Here is a 25395-nt window from a genome sequence, read left to right as displayed (position 1 = left end):
TGTATAGCATTCAGCCAATCAACGCTGGTTCTGCAGCAGGCTCCTCTTTGCTAGTCAGGAGAGCTGGCAGCTTTCGGTTATGCGGGTGCTGAGTTTTTCTCATAGGATTACATTGAACAGTGTTGATTGGCCAAATGCTATACAGTGTACAGCATTCGGCCAATTAACACTGGCTCTGCCGGAGGCTCGTCTGTGACAAGGCGGAGTCTAAGATCGGACCACAATGGAGACTGTGGACCATTCTTAGACTACGCTTCGTCACAGACGAGCCTCCAGCGGAACCGGCGTTGATTGGCCGAATGCTGTACACTGTATAGCATTCGGCCAATCAACGCTGGTTAATGCATTACTATGAGAAAAAGTCAGCTCGCGCATAACCGCAAGGTGCCAGCTCTCCTGACTAGCAAAGAAGAGCCTGCTGCAGAACCAGCGTTGATTGGCTGAATGCTATACAGTGTATAGCATTCGGCCAATCAATGCTGGTTCTGCAGGACGAGTAAGTTCACATTAGCGCTTGCCTCCTGTTTGGAAGAAGTCTGCAGGAGAACCCCCCCCGAACGGAATACTAGCAGCTCTGAGCTGTGTATGTCTGACAAGCAATGGAGCTCCTCAGATAAAGGAAGGGGGAGGTGAGAGCTCCGAGATTATCTCCTGCTCTTCCACTTATCAGCCAGTTTTATTGAATTTGGCTGATAAGGGCTGAGATAAAGAGTCCAGTACCTCTTTATGTAATGCAAACTGACTCAAATCCAGCTCTGCTACATAAGCTTCTACTTCAGCTTCATACTGTGGTAATGCATTTACAACCAATCCCTTATTACTGACTGCAAACATAGCAGACAGCAGAGCAAGTGAAACCCCGCCCACCAATGTGCCGAGAAAACTAGGAAGTGAAGTGAGCACAGAGCCTGCAGGCTGCAGAACAAGAGTTATGGGAATACCCCTTTAAAGTATACACTGTTAAGGAGGACCTGTCACCAAGAAACAAATGCTAAATGACATACATCATTTGATTGCAGATGGGTCCCTGAACAATATGGCATTTTTTTCCCTCCTTAAATGCGGCCACTCCTTCCAAACGTATTGTTCCTGGAAGGTTGAATGTAATTTAGTTCTTGTTCTCCAAGTTAGCAGTCATCTTTTATGTTTTTAAGTTGCCTACACACTGAATTTCTATTATGAGCATATCCCTGTAAGGAGAGGAATCACACATTCCTGTTTTTTAAAGGAGCACTCTAAACATAGCATGTCATGTATCGTCCCCATAGGCAAAGAATCAGACTATCCTTTAGTCACAAGTTGGTTTGGCTATCAACCCCTCCTGTTCTCTTGGTAGAGCCAGAATATTCCTTACAGACCCCTCTAGGAGAGAGTCAGTACACAGAGTTTTACAGCTTCCATTGAGTTCAATTTTACCTCTATAAAACCAATAAGCGCTGATCTCCTCATACTGGTAGTTGCAGGAAACAGGAATTATAAAGTGTATGGGCCAAATGCACTGATGTATTCAGGCCATATGTTCAGCAAAGAACACAAGATAACTCTCCACTTTTTACTTAGTAAAGATCTGACCTGGCATTTTTTAATTTGAGATAGATTCATCATCATAATGTGTATAATTTGCTTAACAGAGTATTAATAGAGTTCCCTATATAAAGATCAGTTATAACATTTGTGAGAATACTAATTTCACAATAAATCCATTATTTATCATCTCTCTCACTATAACTTTTGCTATGGGCACCTAGGATTGTTATGTGTGTCCTGCTTTATGTTATCATCAGCTTAGGGGGCAACATGCCAATATAAACATGAAGTACAATAATCCGTACTAGATAAATACATATAATATGCAAGCCAAAATAAATATGGTAAAATAGGCTTCACTGAAAAGAACACTCCCAATATATAAATACTCACAGTAAATCCCAGCTTTTTATAATCCCTGGTATACATAGATTTCCGTTTTTCAATGCTGCCACCAAGGTTGTTTTGGTCTGGTTCTACATCAAATGCAATTCTACGTAGTTCAAATATAATATCCCTCTGAGCCTGGATCAAAAACGGACAGAAGATGATGGCAATGACATAAAAGTACATTTCAGTATGTCAGAATCTATCTATTATAATCATTAGTACGGATACATGAAGGCATAACAGCATTAATTCATGCTGTATACATAGAAACAAGCTGTAGTACGTAGTATAGCTTACTAAACCAAGAAATAAAATTATTTTGTGCCCTATTCATAAATGCACCAAATCATAAAATTATGAAACACTAAACTTTGTAAGAATATAAGTCAGAAATCTGCAGTGATGGGAACTTAAAATTAGATCAGCAAAGAAAGCAGGAATCACATTAGTGTAAGGCACTGAGGTCAGCAAATCATTTTACTCAGCTAGATTTAAAGAGGTTATACACTTTCTACTATTGATGACCTATCCTTGTTAGATCAATATTACATAGTTACATAGTGGTTAATACAGTTCAAAAAAGACGTACGTCCATCAAGTTCACCCAGGAGATGGAAAAGGGCATGACATTCTATACAATTCCATAAGCAACATAATGATGTGGCCTTACTGTGTCATTGCAGAGTGACCGTGTCATTGACTCTTAGGGTGCATTTGCAGGGTGCATTTGCGCCGCGTTTTTGACGGTGCATATTTGCGGTCGCGTTAACGCGGCGTTAACACGATCGCAAACATGCACCGTCAAAAGCGCGGCGCAAACGTCCTGTAAACGCGGCGCATTGCGCACAGCGTTTACTCCGTGTGAATGCACCCTTACATCGCTCGGCCTGGTTTGTAGTGGGGAATGACATTTGCTTACCTAGTTAAAAAAAATTTCAATCTCAGGGGGGTGTCTTCCACTTTTTAAGGCTGATACCTCAGTTTCCCCGCACAGCAATGCAATACTGCTGAGGGGAAAGCAGAGAAAACTAAAATATCTTGAATGTTGTTGTGGCACCTCTGATGAAACACTAGGTAATCCCGGTTTAGAAACGTGTTATATTCATGTAGGCATTTACTGTGCAGAAACCTAGACTGTATTGAGCCACAGAGAGTGGAGTAACTGAGGGTTTATCCTGAACTTCCAGCCATTCCTTCCGTTTTGTTTATATATATATATATATATATATATATATATATATATATATATATATATGAGAAAACACTCAACATGAAGTAAAATAAACTAATGCTGTGTTTACATATCTGTTGAAGATGTCATCTAAAATAGTTCAGCTTTTTTTGTCAGGTGAAATGATGGAAACCCAACAGACACTATCACAGTCCATTGGGCCCATTTGGCACAGTTAGTGTATCATCAGGTACTGGTACTATTTTTGCTGGACAAAACAGGTGTGAAGAGAGGTGTATACTAATGTTCACACCTGTGAGTATATTCACGGATCGCGGCATACTAATAAGACAATACAGTACAATTCATAAACACTTACTTGGTCCTGAGGATCCATTTTGGTCATCATCCTATCTTCCAGTAAGTTGAAGTACAACACTTGAAGTACATACAACTGGTGTGCCATCTCATTGTTTATAGCATTCTGTGCTCTTATTACATGCTATATAAAAGAAATAAATACAATAAGGGACACTCTACAAAAGAGATGAACAGTTTGCTATACTATATATTCACTGTAACTACATTAACTACTACCATATATACTCAAGTATAAACCGAGTTTTTCAGCACAGTTTTTGTGCTGAAAAAGCCCCCCTCGGCTTATACTCGAGTAAATCAATAGTAATGTACAGATCTAAATCCCTCCTTTCCCAAGAATACATACAAAAGTAGAAAATACTGTGAAACACATACACATTAGGTATCCCTGTGTCTGAAAGTTTTTTTGTCATACTCCATATGTGGGAAGTATAAGAAAGTTTACATAAAATATGTTTACATTTCAACAAAGTTTTTATGAAGGCTTTTAGTATAATGTTCTTTTGACACAACACAGTTTGAACAGGTTGGATACTTTTTACCCATGTCAAAAGCCCACTAATAATGAACCAACTGCAGAAAGTCCTTCTACTCGGGTCCTGTGAATGGTGTCAATGACTGTGATACTTTCTCTCTAGATCAGTGGTTCTTAACCTTGTTTGAGGTATCGAATAGAGATGAGCGAACACCGTTTGATCGAATAGATATTCGATCGAATATCAGGCCGTTCGAGGTATTAGATTACAATCGAATACCACGAGCCAAACGCAGTAAAAATTCGTATCCCCTCCCACCTTCCCTGGCGCATTTTTTTGCACCAATAACTGCACAGGGGAGGTGGGACAGGAACTACGACAATGGAGGAATCAAAAAAAAAAAAAAAAATCAGAAAAAGGAATTGGTGGCCAAAATCAGGTGACCTCCACATTTCTTGCGGACCTCCACTTTAGACGAATGGTGAATTTAACATTCGATTACTTTGAGACTGTGAACTATGTGACTGTGAGACAGGTACAGATCTACAGGCAGGGTTAGCTAGGGATTACCTTTATTTAGGGGGGAATGTTACTCACCCAGCTTTTTGGGGCTCTATCTGGTCGGGATCCCTGTCAGCTTGCGATATGCGCGAGCTGACTTTGTCCTATAGGAATGCATTGACCAGAGTTGATTGGCCAGTGTACAGCATTTGGCCAATCAACGCTGGTTCTGCCAGAGGAGGCGGAGTCTAAGTTCCGTCCACAGCTGTTTCCATTGTGGTCCGATCTCAGATGTAGCAGTTCTGACACAGCACTGCTACATGGAGAAGCGGCAGAGCTCAGCACACACAGAGATGCAGCAGATCTGAGTGTGCAGCATGGTTCAACACACACTCAGCACTGCTACATCAGATGCAGCAGTGCTGAGTGTGCGTTGAACCATGCTGCATACTCAGCGCTGCTGCATCTCTGTGTGTGCTGAGCTCTGCTGCTTCTCCATGTAGCAGTGCTGTGTCAGAACTGCTACATCTGAGATCGGACCACAATGGAAACTGCTGTGGACGGATGTTAGACTCCGCATCCTCTGGCAGAACCAGCGTTGATTGGCCGAATGCTGTACACTGGCCAATCAACACTGGTCAATGCATTCCTATGGGAAAAAGTCAGCTCGCGCATATCGCAAGCTGACAGGGATCCCGACGTAATACAGTGACTTGGGCATGTTAGATGCCCCCAGACATGCTTCTCCTGCTGTCCCAGTTGCATTCCAGGGTGTTGGCATCATTTTCTGGGGTGTCATAGTAGACTCGGTGACTCTCCTGAGGCAAATGGTGGGATAACCTGAAACAAAGCATTTTTCCCCATAGACTATAATGGGGTTCGATATTTGTTCGAATAGTCAAATATTGAGTGGCTATTCGAAATCATCATCTCTAGTATCGAACCCACCAGTTTCATATGCACATTCACTGAACCCTTCTTTAGTGATAAATCAATTATGATTTATTTCCAAATTCAAGTCATAGGTATATGTTTTATTTACTGGTACACAAAATTAACGGTGCATAGGGCCTAGGGTTCGATCGAAACCTGGTTAAGAAACACTGCTCTAGATCAAGGATAGTGAATGTTATGCATGTCTGAGCCTGGTCCTCTAAAGCAGTCTTTCTCAAAGTGGGCGATAACGCCCCCTTGTGGGCGCTGGAGGCCTATAGGGGGGCAGTAAAGGGCACAGAGAAGATTGGGGGGCGTTGAAGTGGTTTAGGGGGGCGATGGCTAATTTAAAGGGGTGTTATCATAACAATGATTCTATCTATACTGCTTGTTAATGTGGATTTAAGACCTTTCCTAAATACACTGCTTCAGCAAAACTGCTTTGTTTGTCCACTATCTTACTTTATTCAGTTCATTATGGACACTAGCACCTGGCCCCCTGCTCATTGCTGAGGGAGCCACATGACGTAGCTCCCTGCTGTGTGGGGGGAGAGAGGGGGGGGGCTGAGTGTACGGAGCCAGCCTGTGTCTGCACCACACATACACATCACATACACATCACCTAGCTCCCTGCTGTGAGATAGAGGGGGGTGTGTGGAATAAGTGCTGCTTTCTTATATAAAGCAGTCTAAATCCTACTGGGCTAAAGGACCTGGTCTCTCTGTTCACTAGGATAAAGCTTTATTATATAGAGCAGGCTGCTAGTGGGCAGAGGAGCCAGGTCCTTTAGGAAACTCTGTACAAGGTAAATCCAAGTCTACAGGACCTTTTGATGACATCACAGGCCCTTCAGTCATCCCATAGGATCACGCTATGTGGTGGGCGGAGCCACATGCTAATTTGGGGGCGGGGCTAATTGACGCGCGCAAACAGGAAGAAAGAAGATTTTTAGGCAGCTTAGAAGGCAGATCAAGCTTCATGAGGCTACCCCTTTAAAATTGTTTTTTTGCTTTTAACACAAACTTTACCGCTCCTTTACGCTTAACGTGCGTTTCCTCGTGTAACGCCATCTAGGGGACTAGACAGTAACTATTTCCTGTCCAAAAGTTGTCAAACTGTACCATAGATGGCAGTAAGCTCCAATGCGAAGCGAGAAGTTTCTAGTCCATTCTCGAAAGTACTAGGCTCACCCGCTGCCTCATATAAAAGCGCATTTGGGGGGCGCTAGAAAATAATTCTCGAAGTGGGCGGTAGACAAAATAAGTTTGAGAACCTCTGCTCTAAAGGAAGAGTGGTCCGCTGAGGTACCCTCTGCTTTGGGTAAAAGCGGGGCCACTAATGAGGGATCCCCCTTTATTACATCCTTTTATTATATGTTTAGTTACTGACAGTACTTACTGTAAGAATTATAGAACGTAGCTGCTTCTGTGTTAGTATGTTTGCCATCTCCTGTTTTGAAAAAAAAAAAAGAAAAAGAAGTGTAAACATTCTATATTAATTGCAATAGATGATCTACATTATACCCATTAAGGTGGAATTGGCACAAAAAAATATGCTAGCATGCAAAAAAAATACTACAAGTGAAAATGCTGTTCTTTTTTCATTACTTTGATAAAGGAGATTTACAGATTTTTTTAAAAACAATTTCTTAGCTGACCACATTTGTAAACAATATTTTCGGATGTACAATCGTTGAAATGTATTTATTTTAATAAAAAAAAAATGAAAAAAACTTAAAAAAAAAAAAAAAAATTATGTTTAACTTTCACCTGAATTGACAATATTACTTTATTGTTTGGGTATACTGTATTTTCATTATGGTTTAACCAGGCCAACTTCAAATACCCATGCTCTCTCCTGGCCACAGCGAGAAAATTCCATCTACATAAACATAATTGTTGCAGCCAATCAAAAAATGCTGCAGTCACATGTTGTCGATGACTAGTGTTGAGCGAGTAGTATTCAATCGAATACCTCGCCGCCATATGAATGCCTATAATCGGCTGAACACCAAGGGGTTAAACACATCAAATATTCAATGTGTTTAACCCCTTGGTGTTCGGCTGATTACACGCATTCCTATGCCGGCGAGGTATTCGATCGAATACTACTCGCTCAACACTACTGATGACGTCATTGCACTGTAAGGGTGCATGCACACTACGTAACGCCGGGCGTGTATGAGAGCCGTACACACCGGCGTTACAGCAGGGCTGCCGGACACTTCCCATTCACTTCAATGGGAGCGCTCGTAAACGCCGCTGTTACGAGCGCTCCCATTGAAGTGAATGGGAAGTGTTCGGCAGTCTGCTGTAACGCCGGCGTGTACGGCTCTCATACATGCCCGGCGTTACGTAGTGTGCATGCACCCTAAATGAAACTTGGAGACATTGTGAGCTCACCGCAGCAATACCTACAGGATTGACTCTTGGGGGAATCTGCTGAATCTGATGAGAAAAGGGTAGCATACAGCGCTGGAATTGGACAGGCAAATGACAATGACAAACAATGACAAACATTTGTGAAGCACTTTCTCGCAGCAACAGACTCAAAGCATAGGGAATGTTGTGGAGAGGAGTCAGTGGGTTCCATACCGGCACTCATCCTCAACACCCACACTGTTCATGGGAAATTCATATTTTTTTGCCGTGTATGGAAACCCATGCAGACATGGGGAAAATAAGCAAACTCCATGCAGATGGTGCCTTTGGTCGGATTCAAACCCAGGACTCCAGCGCTGCTGAGCCAACATAATGGCTCAAATAATAAAACCCCACTTATCATTTTATCCCATTATTCAGTCCAATAATCATATTGACTATCAGTTCAGGTCTAAACAGCCAGGGGAAAGTATTAGTCAGATTGTGCTAGTCTGATGTGTAAAGTTAGTAGGTGGGAGAGGACCACAAGGAAATGGAGATAGGTGAGTTTTAGTAGTTCTTTTATGCACATCAGAATTTACCTCACCATAGGTAGGGAAGTAGAATGACAATCACTTTAGTTCAATGATTATCATCTGAAGTAAGTGATTGCAAGCTTAGGGACAGACAATGAGGTTTGTAAGTCCTTCTATATAAATATATACTATAACTGGCACAGGACATAGTACTAAAAAAGGCAACATTTTCACAATAAATTTTCAAGCAAGCGTGAAGAAATTTATTCTAGAAATAAAAATGATACAAATACAAAAACACTCACATATCCCAAAGACAGGCATGCATAGAAAACGTTCGATATTAAAATATGAAAGACTCACACTCAGAGGAAAATCAAGAATGTCAATGCTGTCTTCAATGTAATGCTGAGAAGGTTACAGCCAAGTGCAGCATTAAGAGGAGACGGGGCAGTGTCTATCATTTCAAGGCTTACATCCTCCATAGAAAGACACAAAAATCCATTTGAACTATGTAACATTACTAGCTAGAAGTCCCAGAGTGCTGGGTATACAAAGTTAAGGTCCCCCTTTAAATTATGGTAACAGTATAAACTAGCCATTAAATCTCTATAACTCGTCATTTCCACATTAAAGGGGCTGTCCATTTTCATTGATGAGCTATTTCCAGGATAGGTCATCAATAAGATATCAGTAAAAGTCCAACAACCAGGACCCCTGATAATCTACCGTGAAAGTGCTAAAACCTCTTCCCTGTTTACATCACACCCCAACTGATTCACACTGGATGCGCAATGTAGGTACAGGCTTGACCCATAGAAATGAATGGGATGAGGTTGTAAATATTTTGCCCGATTATTACAAAATAAACAGCATGCAAAGTACACAGTGAAAATATTATGGCACTTGCACTGCTGCCCTTCGCAAAGCTAATCGGCAGAGGGGCCAGATTTCAGATCCCTAATGCACAACCCTTTCAATGCAAAATGCCCATTAGTGAAAGATCAAGACTTCCTTGTATAGCAGAGAAGTCAGGGTGGAGTGAAGGCGAGAACACTTAAGATAGTGTGTCGCCTCATACATGAACATACAATGCAATATGAATTTCTAGGATCTGATAGTGTGACACATTGAATATAAGACTTCCATAGAAAACAATGAAATACAGATTTGAGGAGTATTTACACATTATCCACTCCAGAATAACTGACTGTACCCTAAAAGGAATTTATTTATCCCCCCATTTCATCAAAAAGCAAAACAAAATTAAGCAATGTTGGATATAGTCTTGATTATGGATCCCCTACAATTTATATATGTAGTTCATATACAGGTCTATGTGTTTCAAAGGTTACAGACTACAGGCAATCCCTGTCCAAAAGACTATTAAGAATGGATGGGAAAGAGAGGAATTGTTCAACTATTATAAATCTAAACATACTATAATATGTTAAATGATAAATATTATTTTAACAAATTATGGAAAAGGGTGAATGTACTAACAAAACGGTGTATAATCCTGACCAACATAAAAAACAGTGTTACTCACCTCTCCTGGGCTCCGACGAAGCTCCCTGATCTCATTGGCGCCTCTGCCTGACATCAGAGACTGTTAAGTCTATGATTGAGCCTCAGCAGGTCACATGGTATTATGACGTATAGACACAAGCGTGATAATGCTCTGAGATTCATGTGACCACTGAGGTCCAAACACAGGCCTCAGCAGTCTCTGATGTCAGTCAGAAGAGCTGAAGACAGGGAGTTGCGCTGGAGTCCAGGAGACGCCAGAATATAATAGCAATTTGTTCAGTCTGAATGAAACCACCTTGTGAGACAAATCTTGCAAGGCTCACCCAGGACTTACTTGTATTCTAAAAAAGATGTGGTTTCAAGGGAGCGTGACCTAAATAATCACAGTTAAGCATAACTGAGGTAAAATGCCCAATTAATCACAATTTTGAGGGGTGGGGAGGTGAAGGAAGAGGCTGTTAAAAAAAAAAAAAAAAAATTGCTACTGCCACACTCAAGAGGCTACCAGTGCACAGAATGAGGCAATAAATCAATTAACTAGGCACAACAGTCTCCTACTCCACCCCGCTCTTCTTCATAGAGATGGATACGAAACACAATCTTATGTAAACACCACAGATTGAAGAAGCAGGAGAACAACTTAAATGGAGAAGGATACAGATCGCCTTAATAATTAAATATTACAAAGTTTCCTACATTAAAATGCACTATTCATTTATGAAATGAACTCGAGGTACGCTTCAAGGCCTAATGATGAACTAAAACAAACAAGGCAACAGCGGCTTCAATTCAAGGTGTTTGATGAAAACTTTCCCTTTTATGCAAATAAAGAGTCCTGCATGGCCGATTGGCCATGAAGGAATACATGGCAGCAACTTAAATACTGAAATCCTGCAAGTTCCCTGAGCAGACCAAAAAACAGTCTGTCAAAGCTAAAGATTTCCTGTAAGATTAGGGTGCAGTTACATTTTAGAAGGGATTTAACAGAAAAATACCTCTCATTCAAAACCAATCCCCCCATTCATACGAACACCTAGCTCACATGAGTGTCCATGTTTACTGTAAAGGAAGATGGCAGGAAGCTGATTGGTGGCTTACCTCCCTAAGGACAAAAGTATTATCCACTTGAAATTCATCTCCTCCAAAATCAAGGGTCCCCTATATACATTAGATGGTTGGTTGGTCCAGCCAACAATGGCGAGGAAAGATGTTACAAACAATCCCCAAATATGCAAGGACATGTTCACATTTTTGTATCCGGCAGGCAGTAACAATGAGGTCTAATAATACATTTACCGCAATTAAACAATCAGAATATTTACAATCCACTCACTGTGAACAAGTTGCAAATAAAAAATAAAAAAAAAAAACACAAAAGAAACACTATGATTTTGTTGCAGGTTTTTGAGCAGAAGCCAGGAGTGGACTGAGCAGAAGGTAGAAGTAGAATTACTTACTATATATTTCTCATTCTCATTTTTAAATTTGGCTCAAAATCTGCAATGTGGGGCCTCAGCCTAAATCTTACATCCCCCCTCCCCACCTTATAATTACATTCACCCGTATTTCCTTGTAAATACCTGTCTTGTTGCATCTGGTGCTTTCAGAAACAGAGCATTGATCACTGCGATAGCATACGTCTGAATTTCTTGATCTGTCCTGGGGGCAAAATAAACATGAAACATCAAAATACAATAAACGGAAAGTCTACAACACACGTGCTGACACATCTGTACATTTAAAGAGAACCTATCACTATAAAAATTCAGTCCACTCTCCTGGCAGGATTTTATAGACCTGAGCAGATTTATATCAAGTTTTGTGGGAAAAGATTCAATATAACTTTTATTTGTTTAAAACCAGTAGCTAACAAAAGTAAATAGAAAAATGATTATTTTGGAAAATACTTAAATATATTAATTTATTTTATTTTTTTTATAAACCTAGAGGTACACTAAGAGTTTCTCTTCCTCTTCTAAACCAAGCGCCCCTTTCTCAGGATCAATACCAAAACAACTGCATCACTACCAATCATAGGTAAAGCATATACTGTACATAAAAAGTCACTTGCAAGAAAATCAGTTTAAAGAAAAATACCCCAAATGGTGTATTTCTGATGCAGAACTTCTAGAATAATGACCGAGAGTGCCAAAGTCTTCACAAACACTGCGACAGGTGAAATCTGTGGTGACCGTAAAGATAAGAGAAAACTATTCGAAACAGCCGTTTCGAATAGCACGCTCCCATAGAAATGAATGGAAGCGGCAGCCGGCAGCTTAACCCCCCGCATGCCGGCTACATCCATTCGTTTCGAATAGTGTTCGCTCATCTCTAGTGACAAGACAATATTTTCTATTTACCCCTGAAGATGTGGAATTAACTGTCCAATTGAGATTTCTTGTGCGACCTTCTGGTACAGATCATGACTGTTGAGAACCATGGATTCAAGAATAGCAAGAGATCGCTGTAAAATAGAGACATCCATGCCAGACTTGTTCACAAAGCTTGCAATCTGAGAAAGAGAACATGTTATTTAGAAATTATTTCGAGGTAGGAGTATATGGCATTTACATAGGATTTAAGGGAATTAAAAACAAACAAACAAACAAAAAAAAAACAAGAACAGCTATCTCTATATCAGGGGTGCCTAATACGTCGATCCGATCTACTGGTCAATCGCAAAGGACGTATGCGTCGATTGCGGGATACAGCCAGGGATCCCCGGTGTCTGCTTGTTCACAGTGCAGGCTGAGAGTCCACTCTCAGCCTGCGCTGTGAACAAGCACTCCGGACACTTGCAGGCCGGGCAGCAGCAGCTCCGGGGGATGACACGCTTCCCGCTCTTAGGGATGGAGGGAGCCGGGGGGCTGCTTGTTCATAGCGCAGGCTGAGAGTCCTCTCCGGACACTGGCAGGCGGGGCTGCCGCAGCCCCAGCCTGCCAGTGTCCAGAGATGACTCTCAGCCTGCGCTGTGAGCAAGCAGACACTGGGGATCCCTGGGAGGCCACAGAACGCCGCTGTCTCCTGCTCTCACGCTCTGCCTGACCCCGCCCACAGACACGCCCCGGTCCCGCCCACAAGAAGTGGGCAGTAGATCTTTTGCCTTGGTCAGTTTATAAAGTAGCTCACATGCTGAAAAAGTGTGAGCACCCCTGCTCTATATGGACCAAGGGGTGTACTTTATTAAGAATAATGGTTTATATGACAGTCTTAAACTGAAGCCTGCTGTGTGGAGTAAAATGAGCCAGATTTCTTAAGCACACACCATCCTAAAGACAGAAAATTAAACCTATGCTTGCTATGAGAAGACGTAGATTTGTGTGAAAATTTTAACCACATCTTGTCTTTAAGACTGGTAGTGTAAATCTGTTAGAAAGCTGCTGGCCATAAGGTTAGCCTCACCAACAGGTTAGTACCACCTACATTTCTCAAAGCTTTTCAAAAGAGAAGAGAAAAGTTGCACATTTTAGTACAAATATGGTGTGTGCCATCATTTTCAACTGTGGCATCATCACACCTAGATTTGTCCTAAGTCTAAACTTGTAACCAACCTTTTCAGCTATGCAAAATTTGCGGAAGGGAGACTAAAGGGTTTTATTGGGGGATATTAGCAATAGAATAGTCCATAAAAATCTTAATTCTGGAGAACCCCTTTAATATGAAATGGCATAAATGACTATGTCGGACCATTCACACTGAATAAAACTGTACTTTTGTTATGGCCAAAAGATGACAGCATTGAGAAAACAACCTTTCAAAGTATTCTCATGAGGTTGTAAGCTCTACTCAAGGAGTTACAATGGCCACAAGTGCCCCTTTAGAAAATAATGCAGAACTTTTACTCTGAATGATCTGAACCACTAGTGTTTGTGTCTAAAAATACAGAATATCTGATACTCCAGCACATGTCCCATTGACATTGCATTAAGGAAATTTTACTGTCAGGATTCATGTGATTCTGTGATATATGGTGTTAAAAGTCATGAGAACAGAAATCAATCCAATTGAATCAAATTACAGATAGATATACTCACTTTTTTAATAAATGCCACAGAGAAAGTATCCCAGGAAACAATACCATGATCCATCAATTCAACGAATGCTGTCAATGTATAGGAAAGCATTTCTCCAAAACTATAAAAAAAAAAAAATACAAAAAAATACAAAAGTTAACTACTTTAAAAAAAAATCACATTCAAAAGAAGGGCTTTGCAGTGACTCGCATTATACTGCAATTTGTGTAAAAGCATGGATCTTAAGATACTATTAAAAAAAAATGAAGCCTCTCATTACAAAAAAATGTATTGTCTGCCTCTTATCAATCACATAAGAAAACATCAGTACCTGTCTTAAGTGACAGGTTCCATCATTTACATTTGATAATAGTGTAAAAAACACAAAAATTCCCGAAAACTTCAGCCTCAGCTTTATCACACGTATCCAAGTCAATTTTGAAAGACTCCTTCATACATTTATTTATTGTGTGTGGTCTGAAGATGAAACCCCCTCCTACTCGCCTAGGCAGAGAGCGATCACTAGACAGGACTGCCAGGGCCTCTACATGTGATAAATGCTTATTTATGGCAATGAATATGAATATATTTAATATTTTATACAGTCCTATGAAAAAGTTTGGGCACCCCTATTAATCTTAATCATTTTTTGTTCTAAATATTTTGGTGTTTGCAACAGCCATTTCAGTTTGATATATCTAATAACTGATGGACACAGTAATATTTCAGGATTGAAATGAGGTTTATTGTACTAACAGAAAATGTGCAACATGCATTAAACCAAAATTTGACCGGTGCAAAAGTATGGGCACCCTTATCATTTCATTGATTTGAATTCCCCTAACTACTTTTTACTGACTTACTGAAGCACAAAATTGGTTTTGTAACCTCAGTGAGCTTTGAACTTCATAGCCAGATGTATCCAATCATAAGAAAAGGTATTTAAGGTGGCCAATTGCAAGTTGATCTCCTATTTGAATCTCCTCTGAAGAGTGGCATCATGGGCTACTCAAAACAACTCTCAAATGATCTGAAAACAAAGATTGTTCAACATAGTTGTTCAGGGGAAGGATACAAAAAGTTGTCTCAGAGATTTAACCTGTCAGTTTCCACTGTGAGGAACATAGTAAGGAAATGGAAGACCACAGGGACAGTTCTTGTTAAGCCCAGAAGTGGCAGGCCAAGAAAAATATCAGAAAGGCAGAGAAGAAGAATGGTGAGAACAGTCAAGGACAATCCACAGACCACCTCCAAAGAGCTGCAGCATCATCTTGCTGCAGATGGTGTCACTGTGCATCGGTCAACTATACAGCGCACTTTGCACAAATAGAAGCTGTATGGGAGAGTGATGAGAAAGAAGCCGTTTCTGCACGTACGCCACAAATAGAGTTGCCTGAGGTATGAAAAAGCACATTTGGACAAGGCAGCTTCATTTTGGAAACAAAAATTGAGTTGTTTGGTTATAAAAAAAGGCGTTATGCATGGCGTCCAAAAAGAAACAGCATTCCAAGAAAAACACATGCTACCCACTGTAAAATTTGGTGGAGGTTCCATCATGCTTTGGGGCTGTGTGGCCAATGCCGGCATCGGGAATCTTGTTAAAGTTGAGAGTCGCATGGATTCCACTCAGTATCAGCAGATTCTTGAGAATAATGTTCAAGAATCAGTGACGAAGTTGAAGTTACGCCGGGGATGGATATTTCAGCAAGACAATGATCCAAAACACCGCTCCAAATCCTCAGACATTCATGCAGAGGAACAATTACAATGTTCTGGAATGGCCATCCCAGTCCCCAGACCTGAATATCATTGAACATCTGTGGGATGATTTGAAGCGGGCTGTCCATGCTCGGCGACCATCTAACTTAACTGAACTTGAATTGTTTGTCCAAAATACCTTCATCCAGGATCCAGGAACTGATTAAAAGCTACAGGAAGCGACTAGAGGCTGTTATCTTTGCAAAAGGAGGATCTACTAAATATTAATGTCACTTTTCTGTTGAGGTGCCCATACTTTTGCACCGGTCAAATTTTGGTTTAATGCATATTGCACATTTTCTGTTAGTACAATAAACCTCATTTCAATCCTGAAATATTACTGTGTCCATCAGTTATTAGATATATCAAACTGAAATGGCTGTTATAAACACCAAAATATTTAGAACTAAAAATGATTAAGATTAATAGGGGTGCCCAAACTTTTTCATAGGACTGTATTATCACACAACCACCCATAAACAGCTATTCACCAGGCATAAAATAAAAATATGTTACTTAATAGAATAAACCACATGAATTTCAAAGATAAATTCTAAATTTTGCCTGTGAAAAATTGCAATATTGTGGGATGACACATTAAACCCAAGAAAAGTAATTTTCTAGGGATCTTTTAATTTTTCTAACACTAGGGGTCACTAGAAATCCAAGAATGGCAGCTATAAATGTAAATGGACCAGGGCACTGTAAATAAAAAAGAAACAGTGACATTTATTAGATAATTGTATAATATATACAATATATCTCAATAATACGCATCATTCCATGTCTACAGTCTTTTTCTCAAATGCCGTATTAAATATAAATAGGCAAATAGCAGTAAACAGAAAGCAGGCACACAAATCTCTGGCAGCTTCCTCCTACAGAACTATAAGCGCTCTATACAGTTTTATACTGCCTGAATACTCTATATAGTTCTTAATAGGGAACATAATACCAGAAGAATGTGGGGATACAGCACCACACCCCAAATATTTCACTGTAAAAATATAATATACCCGTATGTATGAGACTTTGATGTTGTAGTTGTTTGCATTATTGTTAATTGGTGACCTGGTTTTATAGATATTGACAGTGGAATATATGTAATCTATACATGGGCCTAGCAGTATGAACCACAATGCACTAACATCTGCTATTACTGTACCACCCTCTATGCAGAATGTTCAGCACAAAACACTTTAGATTAAGTCTTTTGTCCTTAGAAACCTCACTAGAACATAAAACACTCAAGCTTCATCGAATTACATCTGTGTACTGTACGGTATTATTGTTCAGCAGCTGCAATGAACTTGTTCTGGAAATGTCAAGTACAACTTGTAATACCTATACCTGTCAAGTAATACCTATTTAGCTCTGCCTCATAGAATGGGATCAGCTCAGGCTTACCACTCACGGAGATGAAGTGCTGAGAAGTCAGAGGACATCTTGATCTCATATATATATATATATATATATATATATATATATATATATATATATATATACACACACACACACACACACACACACTTCTTTAAGAGGTAGCAGGTGATGCTATTGCCTACTGTCACCAGTAAGCTGACACTGGGGTTGCTGGTTAACTTAAACAAGATTGACTGTGCAAAGAAAAACAGCTTAAAGCAAGGTACCCAATGGTGTCAGGTCTAGGAGTTTTAATGTCAGAATGTACAGTCATGGCCAAAAGTTTTGAGAATGATATAAATATTAATTTTTACAAAGTCTACTGCTTCAGTTTTTCTAATGGCAATTTGCAAATACTCCAGAATGTTATAAAGAGTGATCAGCTTAACAGCAATTACTTGCAAAGTCAATATTTGCCTAGAAAATGAACTTTATCCCCCAAAACACATTTCAATATCATTGCAGCCCTGCCTTAAAAGGACCAGCTAACATCGTTTCAGTGATTGCTCTATTAACACAGGTGTGGGTGTTGATGAGGACAGGGCTGGAGATCAATCTGTCATGATTAAGTAAGAATGACACCACTGGACACTTTAAAAGGAGGATGGTGCTTGGCATCATTGTTTCTCTTCTGTTAACCATGGTTATCTCTAAAGAAACACGTGCAGTCATCATTGCACTGCACAAAAATGGCCTAACAGGGAAGAGTATCGCAGCTAGAAAGATTGCACCTCAGTCAACAATCTATCGCATCATCAAGAACTTCAAGGAGAGAGGTTCCATTGTTGGCAAAAAGGCTCCAGGGCGCCCAAGAAAGACCAGCAAGTGCCAGGACCGTCTCTTAAAAGTGTTTCAGCTGCGGGATTGGGCTACCAGCAGTGCAGAGCTTGCTCAGGAATGGCAGCAGGCAGGTGTGAGTGCATCTGCACTCACTGTGAGGCGGAGACTCTTGGAGCAAGGCCTGGTCTCAAGGAGGGCAGCAAAGAAGCCACTTCTCCCCAGAAAAAACATCAGGGACAGACTGATATTCTGCAAAAGGTACAGGGAATGGACTGCTGAGGACTGGGGTAAAGTCATTTTCTCTGATGAATCCCCTTTTTGATTGTTTGGGACATCTGGAAAACAGCTTATTCGGAGAAAACGAGGTGAGCGCTACCACCAGTCTTGTCTCATGCCAACTGTAAAGCATCCTGAAACCATTCATGTGTGGGGTTACTTCTCAGCCAAGAGAATCGGCTCTCTCACAGTCTTGCCTAAAAACACAGCCATGAATAAAGAATGGTACCAGAATGTCCTCCAAGATCAACTTCTCCCAACCGTCCAAGAGCAATTTGGTCATCAACAATGCCTTTTCCAGCATGATGGAGCACCTTGCCATAAAGCAAAGGTGAGAACTAAATGGCTCAGGGAACAAAACATAGAGATTTTGGGTCCATGGCCTGGAAACTCCCCAGATCTTAATCCCATTGAGAACTTGTGGTCAATCATCAAGAGACGGGTGGACAAACAAAACCCTAAAAATTCTGACAAAATGCAAGCATTGATTGCGCAAGAATGGACTGCTATCAGTCAGGATTTGGTCCAGAAGTTGATTGAGAGCATGCCAGGGAGAATTGCAGAGGTCCTGAAGAAGAAGGGTCAACACTGCAAATATTGACTTGCTGCATTAACTCATTCTGTCAATATAAGCTTTTGTTACTCATAATATGATTGAAATTATATTTCTGTATGTGATAAAAACATCTGACAAACACACATAAAAAACAGAGGGCAGTAGGTCATGTGAAAATATAATATTTGTGTCATTCTCAAAACTTTTGGCCATGACTGTATACAAGTTCCCATATGTGTTTAGTCAAAAGATATTTCTTGTAACCCCCTCCCTACAAATACATTACGGGGAAACTGGCAGTAAATATTTACTATTCAAGCAGCTCCACCAAAGTAGAAATGAAGCATTACACAGTGCCCATTCAGACCAATGGGTTACCTGTACAATGCAGAACAGAACTGCTCCTCCAGGGAGAGTCACGTTGTCTGCACAAATCTGAGAACCACTGTCAGATTAAAAGTTGTTACGCAAAACATTAAAGTATTTTATGTTGCCATTTGGTCTTAGCACATTATACATAACAAAGGAAAATCACTAATAACTTCACTACAATAATCATAACATTCGGTGGTCTCAATAACTAATCTTCACCTTTTCTGAGAGGGAAACTAAAGAACACTAGAGGGCGCCACTAAGCAATAGTTACCCACTGAAGGTCTATTTACCGGTAATAAAATGTTTTCAATTAAAAAGTTTATGTTCGGTGTGGTCTAACATAGTAATATTAATTTTGAGACAACCCAAACACAAAGAAAATGTAGCCTTGAAAAAAAATGGAGTACTTAGCTGACTTTTGCTAACATTGTTGGTGTTGACAGAACAGACATTGTACTACATAACTAAGTAATTGTAATCACTTCCAGTCATCTCCCTGCCTTTTCAGATCTCATCATTGGGGTGTGACGGCAATGTATCTGTCCTACTGCATAGTGAGGCCAGGCTTCTACTGGAGTGCCACCAAAGAAGAGAACGGTTAAAACACAATTTCTTTATAACCAATAAAAATAAATAAAATTTTAGAATATAGAATATCGTATGCCATATACTCATATACCACACTAGCAATAATGTAGCCATGAGAGCATAACGGGAGAGGGCAATATATGGTTCATTTATGTTCAGATCTGGAGTTTTGGCAAGTGTACATGCAAGGAAACCCCATTTATAACTACTACTGCAGGTAGTGCTCTAGCAAGTGTGCACATGTGGATACACCATTTATAACAGACTACTGGCATTCTATCTGTAACCCCTAGCAGGTTCACCAGATAGCACCCCTTCCATGTGAATATGCACTGACACTGCTCATATATAAAGTAGAGCTAAGAAAACACCTATTAGCTTCCCCCTTCAACTTCCAATCCCAAGCCCTCTGGTAGAGCTAAAACTTTTATCGGCCACTCTCTCCCTCTATTCACTACCTGGAATAAGGGCAGACACTGTGGCGGGCAGCGAGCAGGGTGGGAGATGTGATTGCTACTGTTCACTCCCTAAACGCCAATATAAGGGCTTGACAAATGTACTAGAACCCCAAATCAGATCGCTGCCATGCCAAAGGCTGTGACGTAAAGACAAAATATACTGTAATATAGAAATACTGCAGTGTATTATATGAACAATTCATCTCTTGAAGGTTCAAGTCATTGTGTTTGACTAACATAAAAAAAAAAGTTTTAAAAAATATATCCATATTCCCTTTAAAAATGTTTCACTTTGTCAAAGAATAAAAATGTATGCATGATTGGTAATTGTTCCAGTTAGGAGAATAAAGGGGTTATTGTCATTCCTTTCTGTCCTATTGTAGGTACCTTCAAGGGGGCATCACTGGCTTTTATTTACACAGCTCATCAGTTTGCCAAGAGCTAATATCAAACAGATCCCACATCTGCGGGCCAGTTTTACACATGTGATCTGAAGTTTATTATCATGAAAAATACGTAACAAAGGCTGAGCTTACACACTGTACAATGGAAGCAGCTGTAGGTTTTGAATGACGAATTGGGGGTTTCCAAAACTGTAATACTGATGGCTTATCCTTAGGAAAAGACATCAATATGTGATCAATGGGAGTGTGACTGTGGCAAGCTTCATAGCCTCTTCATTGCTTACCAAGCACAGCCCATGGCCCTGTTAGTGGCTATGCCCGGCACTGCATTTCAGTTTTATTCATGGACTTTACAGAACATTTAAAAGGTGCAAGTTACAAAATAAAAATAAAAAAATACATAAAATAAAATGAAATAAAAATAATAAAATGCAACTATGAATCAGCAAAGATAGTAATCTATAAAAACTCCAAACAGATTTTATGCAGCAATGTTCATACAGTCATGTTATGGATCTGTATAGTAAGCCTATATTTACACCCAGGATCATTATCAGATCCTACAGAACAAAGCAGGGAAACCCCTCCCAAAAGTCTAGTTTATAAAAGTGTCCTTGCTTGATCCAATTCCAAAAGACAAGCACAACCACGCAGCATCTAGTTATACTTTTACCCTACAGAGGAGATGACGAATTACACACCAGACGTACAGATAAGTGGCCATCTATGTAATGCATTGACATGCTGTGCCCGCCAGAGCAGGCTCTGTGTACTAGCACATAGATGGGGTCTAAGCTAGTAACAGGGGGACATTAGTATGGGGCTTCCTACACATAGTGAATAAATGGCGACTGCCATGCAAAGTAAATAGAGATCTAGGAAAATACTTACCAAGGCTTCATAATCTTCTGCAATTTTTGATATTTACTGTAAAACAAACATGTAAGAAGTGAGGAATACATTATACTTGAAAAATAAAATATATACATTTGTTGTCATCCTATCAAGAGCCTAAACAAATCATCAGGCCTGGCCTGTTTCCGTAAGTTAAAGGGAGTTTCCCATCACCATAACCCAGCGTATTAGCCTAGCTCAGCAGATAGATACACAACGGGGAATCACTGTTTGATTCAGGTGACCATAATATATTGGGCTGGATTGATATGCCCGGTTTTGGTGACAATTTACCCAATTGCACACCTAATTTGATAGGTTGTCACCCTGAGCATTTTGCTGTTTTGTTTGTACAAATCCATTCAGCCTGTCCAAAGATAAATGTCCTGTATTTGTTTATGCAAATTAGGGCCTAATAGTCAAGTGGGCAGTGACACTGTAATTTGTCTGGGGTGGGGTCTCAGTGTGCTATATAACATACAGTGCAATCTCCCACTTCACTAATAGACTCCAATTAAATTATTGAGACAACTCCTATTTAAAAATAAATTATTATTATTATTATTAATAATAATAATAATAAGTGCACAGGATTCTGGGATTTGTGGTATAAACTGTAAGATTATCAAATTACATAGTGAAAACCAACACTGTACGTCAAAACATTCACCCAAATTAGACTCTTTATTTCAACAATATGTGCCACGATCCAAGACACTTGTGACTGATAGAAAAAAAAAAGATAAAAGCAGATGCATAAATCCTTCTTAAAGCTGTTATAAGTATTCCATCAAGAAAATTATAGATGCTGAATTTAGAGAACTCCGAGGTTCTGCCAAGGACATAAAGTGTACTGGCTCAAGTAATTCACCAAGGAAAGCACTGTTTATTGGCAGATATTGGCATTTATGCGGGTGCTTGGCAACCTGTAGATTCAGTGCACTGGGACAGCCAAGATTCTTTGCTACACTCAGCTGCATATTTTTGATTTTCTTTCACCTTTGGGCAATGCTCAGAAGCTGACAGCAGAAATGAGCACGTGCTGCCGAGTTATTAAATATCCCCATATACTCCAGTGTTCAATATAACTAGGTGTGGGGCTTTAAGACTTCAGCTCAGCACATGCATTTGTATATCTGTAAGTCTATAAGTCCTCTTTATTACAAATGTAAAAGAGTGTCTGTTAATATAGCAATGCCAAGCTATCAGTAAAACAGTACCTGTTACCATACAGACCCAGTACTAAAAGTCTGTTTAAGGCTAAGGCCCCACAGGCCGTATCCGCAATACTAAAACGCTGTTGGAAGAACCGCTGCGTGAACGCATTGCGATTCTTTCCGCAACGCTTTTAAGAGAAAATTCACAGTTCACGGCTTTGCAAATTGCAGCATGCCCACGCTGCGAACTTTGCCTGCACTGTACAACACCGTGATTTTTCCCGCAGCATCTCCGCTGAGGGCAAATCGCGGCATTTCCGGTCTGTGGGGCCTCGGCCTAAGACTCTATATTGTGGGGGTATTGCATTATATTGTATTTTGCATTTTTTAAGTGGGAAAAAAAAGGCAATGTTAAGATGTTACATAAACCTGAATCATAATTGTATAAAACTCCTTTCCATTTGGAACATATTAAAGACTTTGCTTTGTGGTTATTTTTTATTTCAGTTTTGAATCATAAATAATTCACAGTTTGTGGCTTTGTGCTGCTGATGTGCACTTCCAATATTTCTTCATTTTCCGCCATGTGATCTCTAGATGGCCATTTTTAAAGCCAATATCACATCTACCAATTAGAAGAAAGTGGTGACTGTCACGTGGCAAAGTGTACTTGATAGTACTGTCAGTCCTCATGTACATGACAAGGGGCTGACTGAGTGGATTTTTTTATGGAAGGACTTGGATAACATTCTTCTGAGTGCAGTCCTTTCTCCATTAATTTCAATGAGTGGTCACGGAGCAGAATAAGATCTGCTCTATAATTATGGGAATGGAGCATTGGGCTGTACACTAGGTCATGTATGGGAGGCCTTAAAGGGGTTGTCCTATCTCAAGGATCCCATCTATACTGCTAGCTTATGTGGATTTAAGACTTGTCCTAAATACATTACTTCATCAAAACTGCTTTGTTTGGCCGCTATCTGAGATTATTCACTTCATTGTTTACACTGCGTTTCCATAACCTGGGGATGATCTTATCTCTACACTCAGGACAAGTGACGTAGCTCCCTGCTCTCTGGAAGCGAGGGGGAGCTGAGTGCTCGGAGTGAGCTGCTTTTTCTGAGCTGATTATCTCCCTCTTCCAGTTATCAGGTCTGCTAATTAAATTTTGCTGATAAGAGCCGAGACAGGGAGTCTGTTACCTCTGTATGAAAACACAGACCTAAAATGGAGTTTATTGCAAGCTGACTCCTGGTCCTGTAGCATGTAAATTTGGGATTCTTATCACCTATCAAATCCAGTTCTGCTACATCAGCAGCATATTGTGCATCTTCCAGTAATACTGTGCTAATTTATATACAACCATCCCTCATTACTAACTGCAAACATGTACTGCTATAAAGAAAGATAGCAGAGCTGGCTTTGTCTGGGAGACAGCAAGTGAAACCCCGCCCACCAATTCATTGAGAAAACCAGGAAGTGAACAGAGCACACAGCCTGCAGGTTGGTGAACAGGTGAGTTGGGAAAACCCCTTTAATACAGAAAACTAGAATTCTGGTTTGAATTTTTTTTTTTTTTTTTTTTTTTTTTTTTTTTTTTTAAGGTCCCCAATACCACTTTCAGCAGCAGGCAGGTCAGCCTCAGACTTGTAGCCTGGAAATGTAGTAGCACATTGAATTTGTTGAATTTTCACTTTTCTTTCTACAGTTTTTTTTTTTTCTTTTTGAAAGCACATCCTAAGCGTTCACGTGCAGAACATACAGTTTTCATCATCTTTACAAAAAACATACTGTTAAACTGTAACAAATATTAAGAAAGTAGTACTGTCTTAAGAAACTCAAATCTTTGCAAGGAGAAAAAAAGTTAGCAGTTTTGTCCTAAACACGTAGTGTCTTTCTGTACTTTAAAACAATCAATCTTAGCAATGCCCCACAGTCTCATAACTTACAGTGTAAAGAAGCAAAGAGTAATTGAAGACACAGCCTCTTGTGTATTCCCTTTATATCCTTGCAGTAAATGGGATTTGGCTGTGGTTCACATTTCATTTAATTACATTTTCTCAAAGGTATAATTTGGTAGAAAAGGAAAAGGGATAATGTCAGACACAACTCTCTGCTTACTCCAGCACTAAAAGCCTATTTCTTTCATCTTTTTAATTCTATATGGTTGTGTTGTACAATAAGCTGCAGTGCAAACACTGTGCTGCTATTTTTTAGCAGGTAATCACATTTATATCCTCCGAGCTCCCTGATCTTCGCTTCCTATAATTACAAATCCTTAGAGCGGGATTTTAATCCTGTATCAACGCTATGTGTATTGCAGTGCTGGCCTGACATTAGCCTGGATCATGCAAATGATTAATCTGATTTATAAAGGAACTTGAAACTCAAAAAGGATTTTAGTCGCACTTTATGTCACTACAAGCAGCCACTTCAACCAAATAGAGAAGTGAATGCTAAACTGGTAAAACTGGTAAAAGATATAAATAAATAGAATAGATAGATAGATAGATAGATAGATAGATAGATAGATAGATAGATAGATAGATAGACACACATACAGTATTTTTATTTTATTCAGTTTTTCCATAAAACCCTTTTCAAGACAGGTCTCGGCATTGTTTCTATAGGATAGAGTGGCTAGTTTTCTATTTTTTTTTTTGTTTGTTTGCTTTTTTTAATCATATCTATTGTATCAGAGACCAAATTCAATGAAATGGTTGATACTTTCTTTAAGAAGAACCTGTAATATGGGAAATGTAGTCTAAGTGTCCTTAGTTATGATATGACCTGAGTTCACGATAACACTAAATGTTAACTATGCGAGTTCTGATAACAGCATGTAAGCATGGTAGGCTTTTGGGCACAGAAGTGAACAAATATAGGTGGGTATGCGTGGCTCTTCGTTC

General features: G+C 39.8%; 1 protein-coding gene across 2 annotated transcripts in view; it reads right to left on the bottom strand.

Moving 5' to 3' along the window:
* ELMO1 (engulfment and cell motility 1) overlaps positions 1-25395 on the bottom strand; it is a 242510-nt gene that overhangs the window by 153773 nt on the left and 63342 nt on the right. Inside the window, exons 7-14 of one of the 2 annotated variants that reach the window (XM_075271179.1) lie at positions 21327-21362; positions 13840-13939; positions 12166-12317; positions 11386-11464; positions 8639-8683; positions 6778-6828; positions 3468-3590; positions 1921-2052 (exon numbers count right to left, since the gene is read on the bottom strand). In XM_075271179.1, the coding sequence (XP_075127280.1) occupies positions 1921-2052; positions 3468-3590; positions 6778-6828; positions 8639-8683; positions 11386-11464; positions 12166-12317; positions 13840-13939; positions 21327-21362 (718 nt within the window). The remainder of the gene's footprint in view (positions 1-1920; positions 2053-3467; positions 3591-6777; positions 6829-8638; positions 8684-11385; positions 11465-12165; positions 12318-13839; positions 13940-21326; positions 21363-25395) is intronic. The other variant, XM_075271180.1, reaches the window with a different exon arrangement.

This window comes from Leptodactylus fuscus, chromosome 4 (genome assembly GCF_031893055.1).
Source record: "Leptodactylus fuscus isolate aLepFus1 chromosome 4, aLepFus1.hap2, whole genome shotgun sequence".
In the NCBI taxonomy this organism is placed as follows: Eukaryota; Metazoa; Chordata; class Amphibia; order Anura; family Leptodactylidae; genus Leptodactylus; species Leptodactylus fuscus.
Note: the sequence above shows the minus strand (reverse complement) of the source record. Positions and strands in the feature narration are given on the sequence as shown.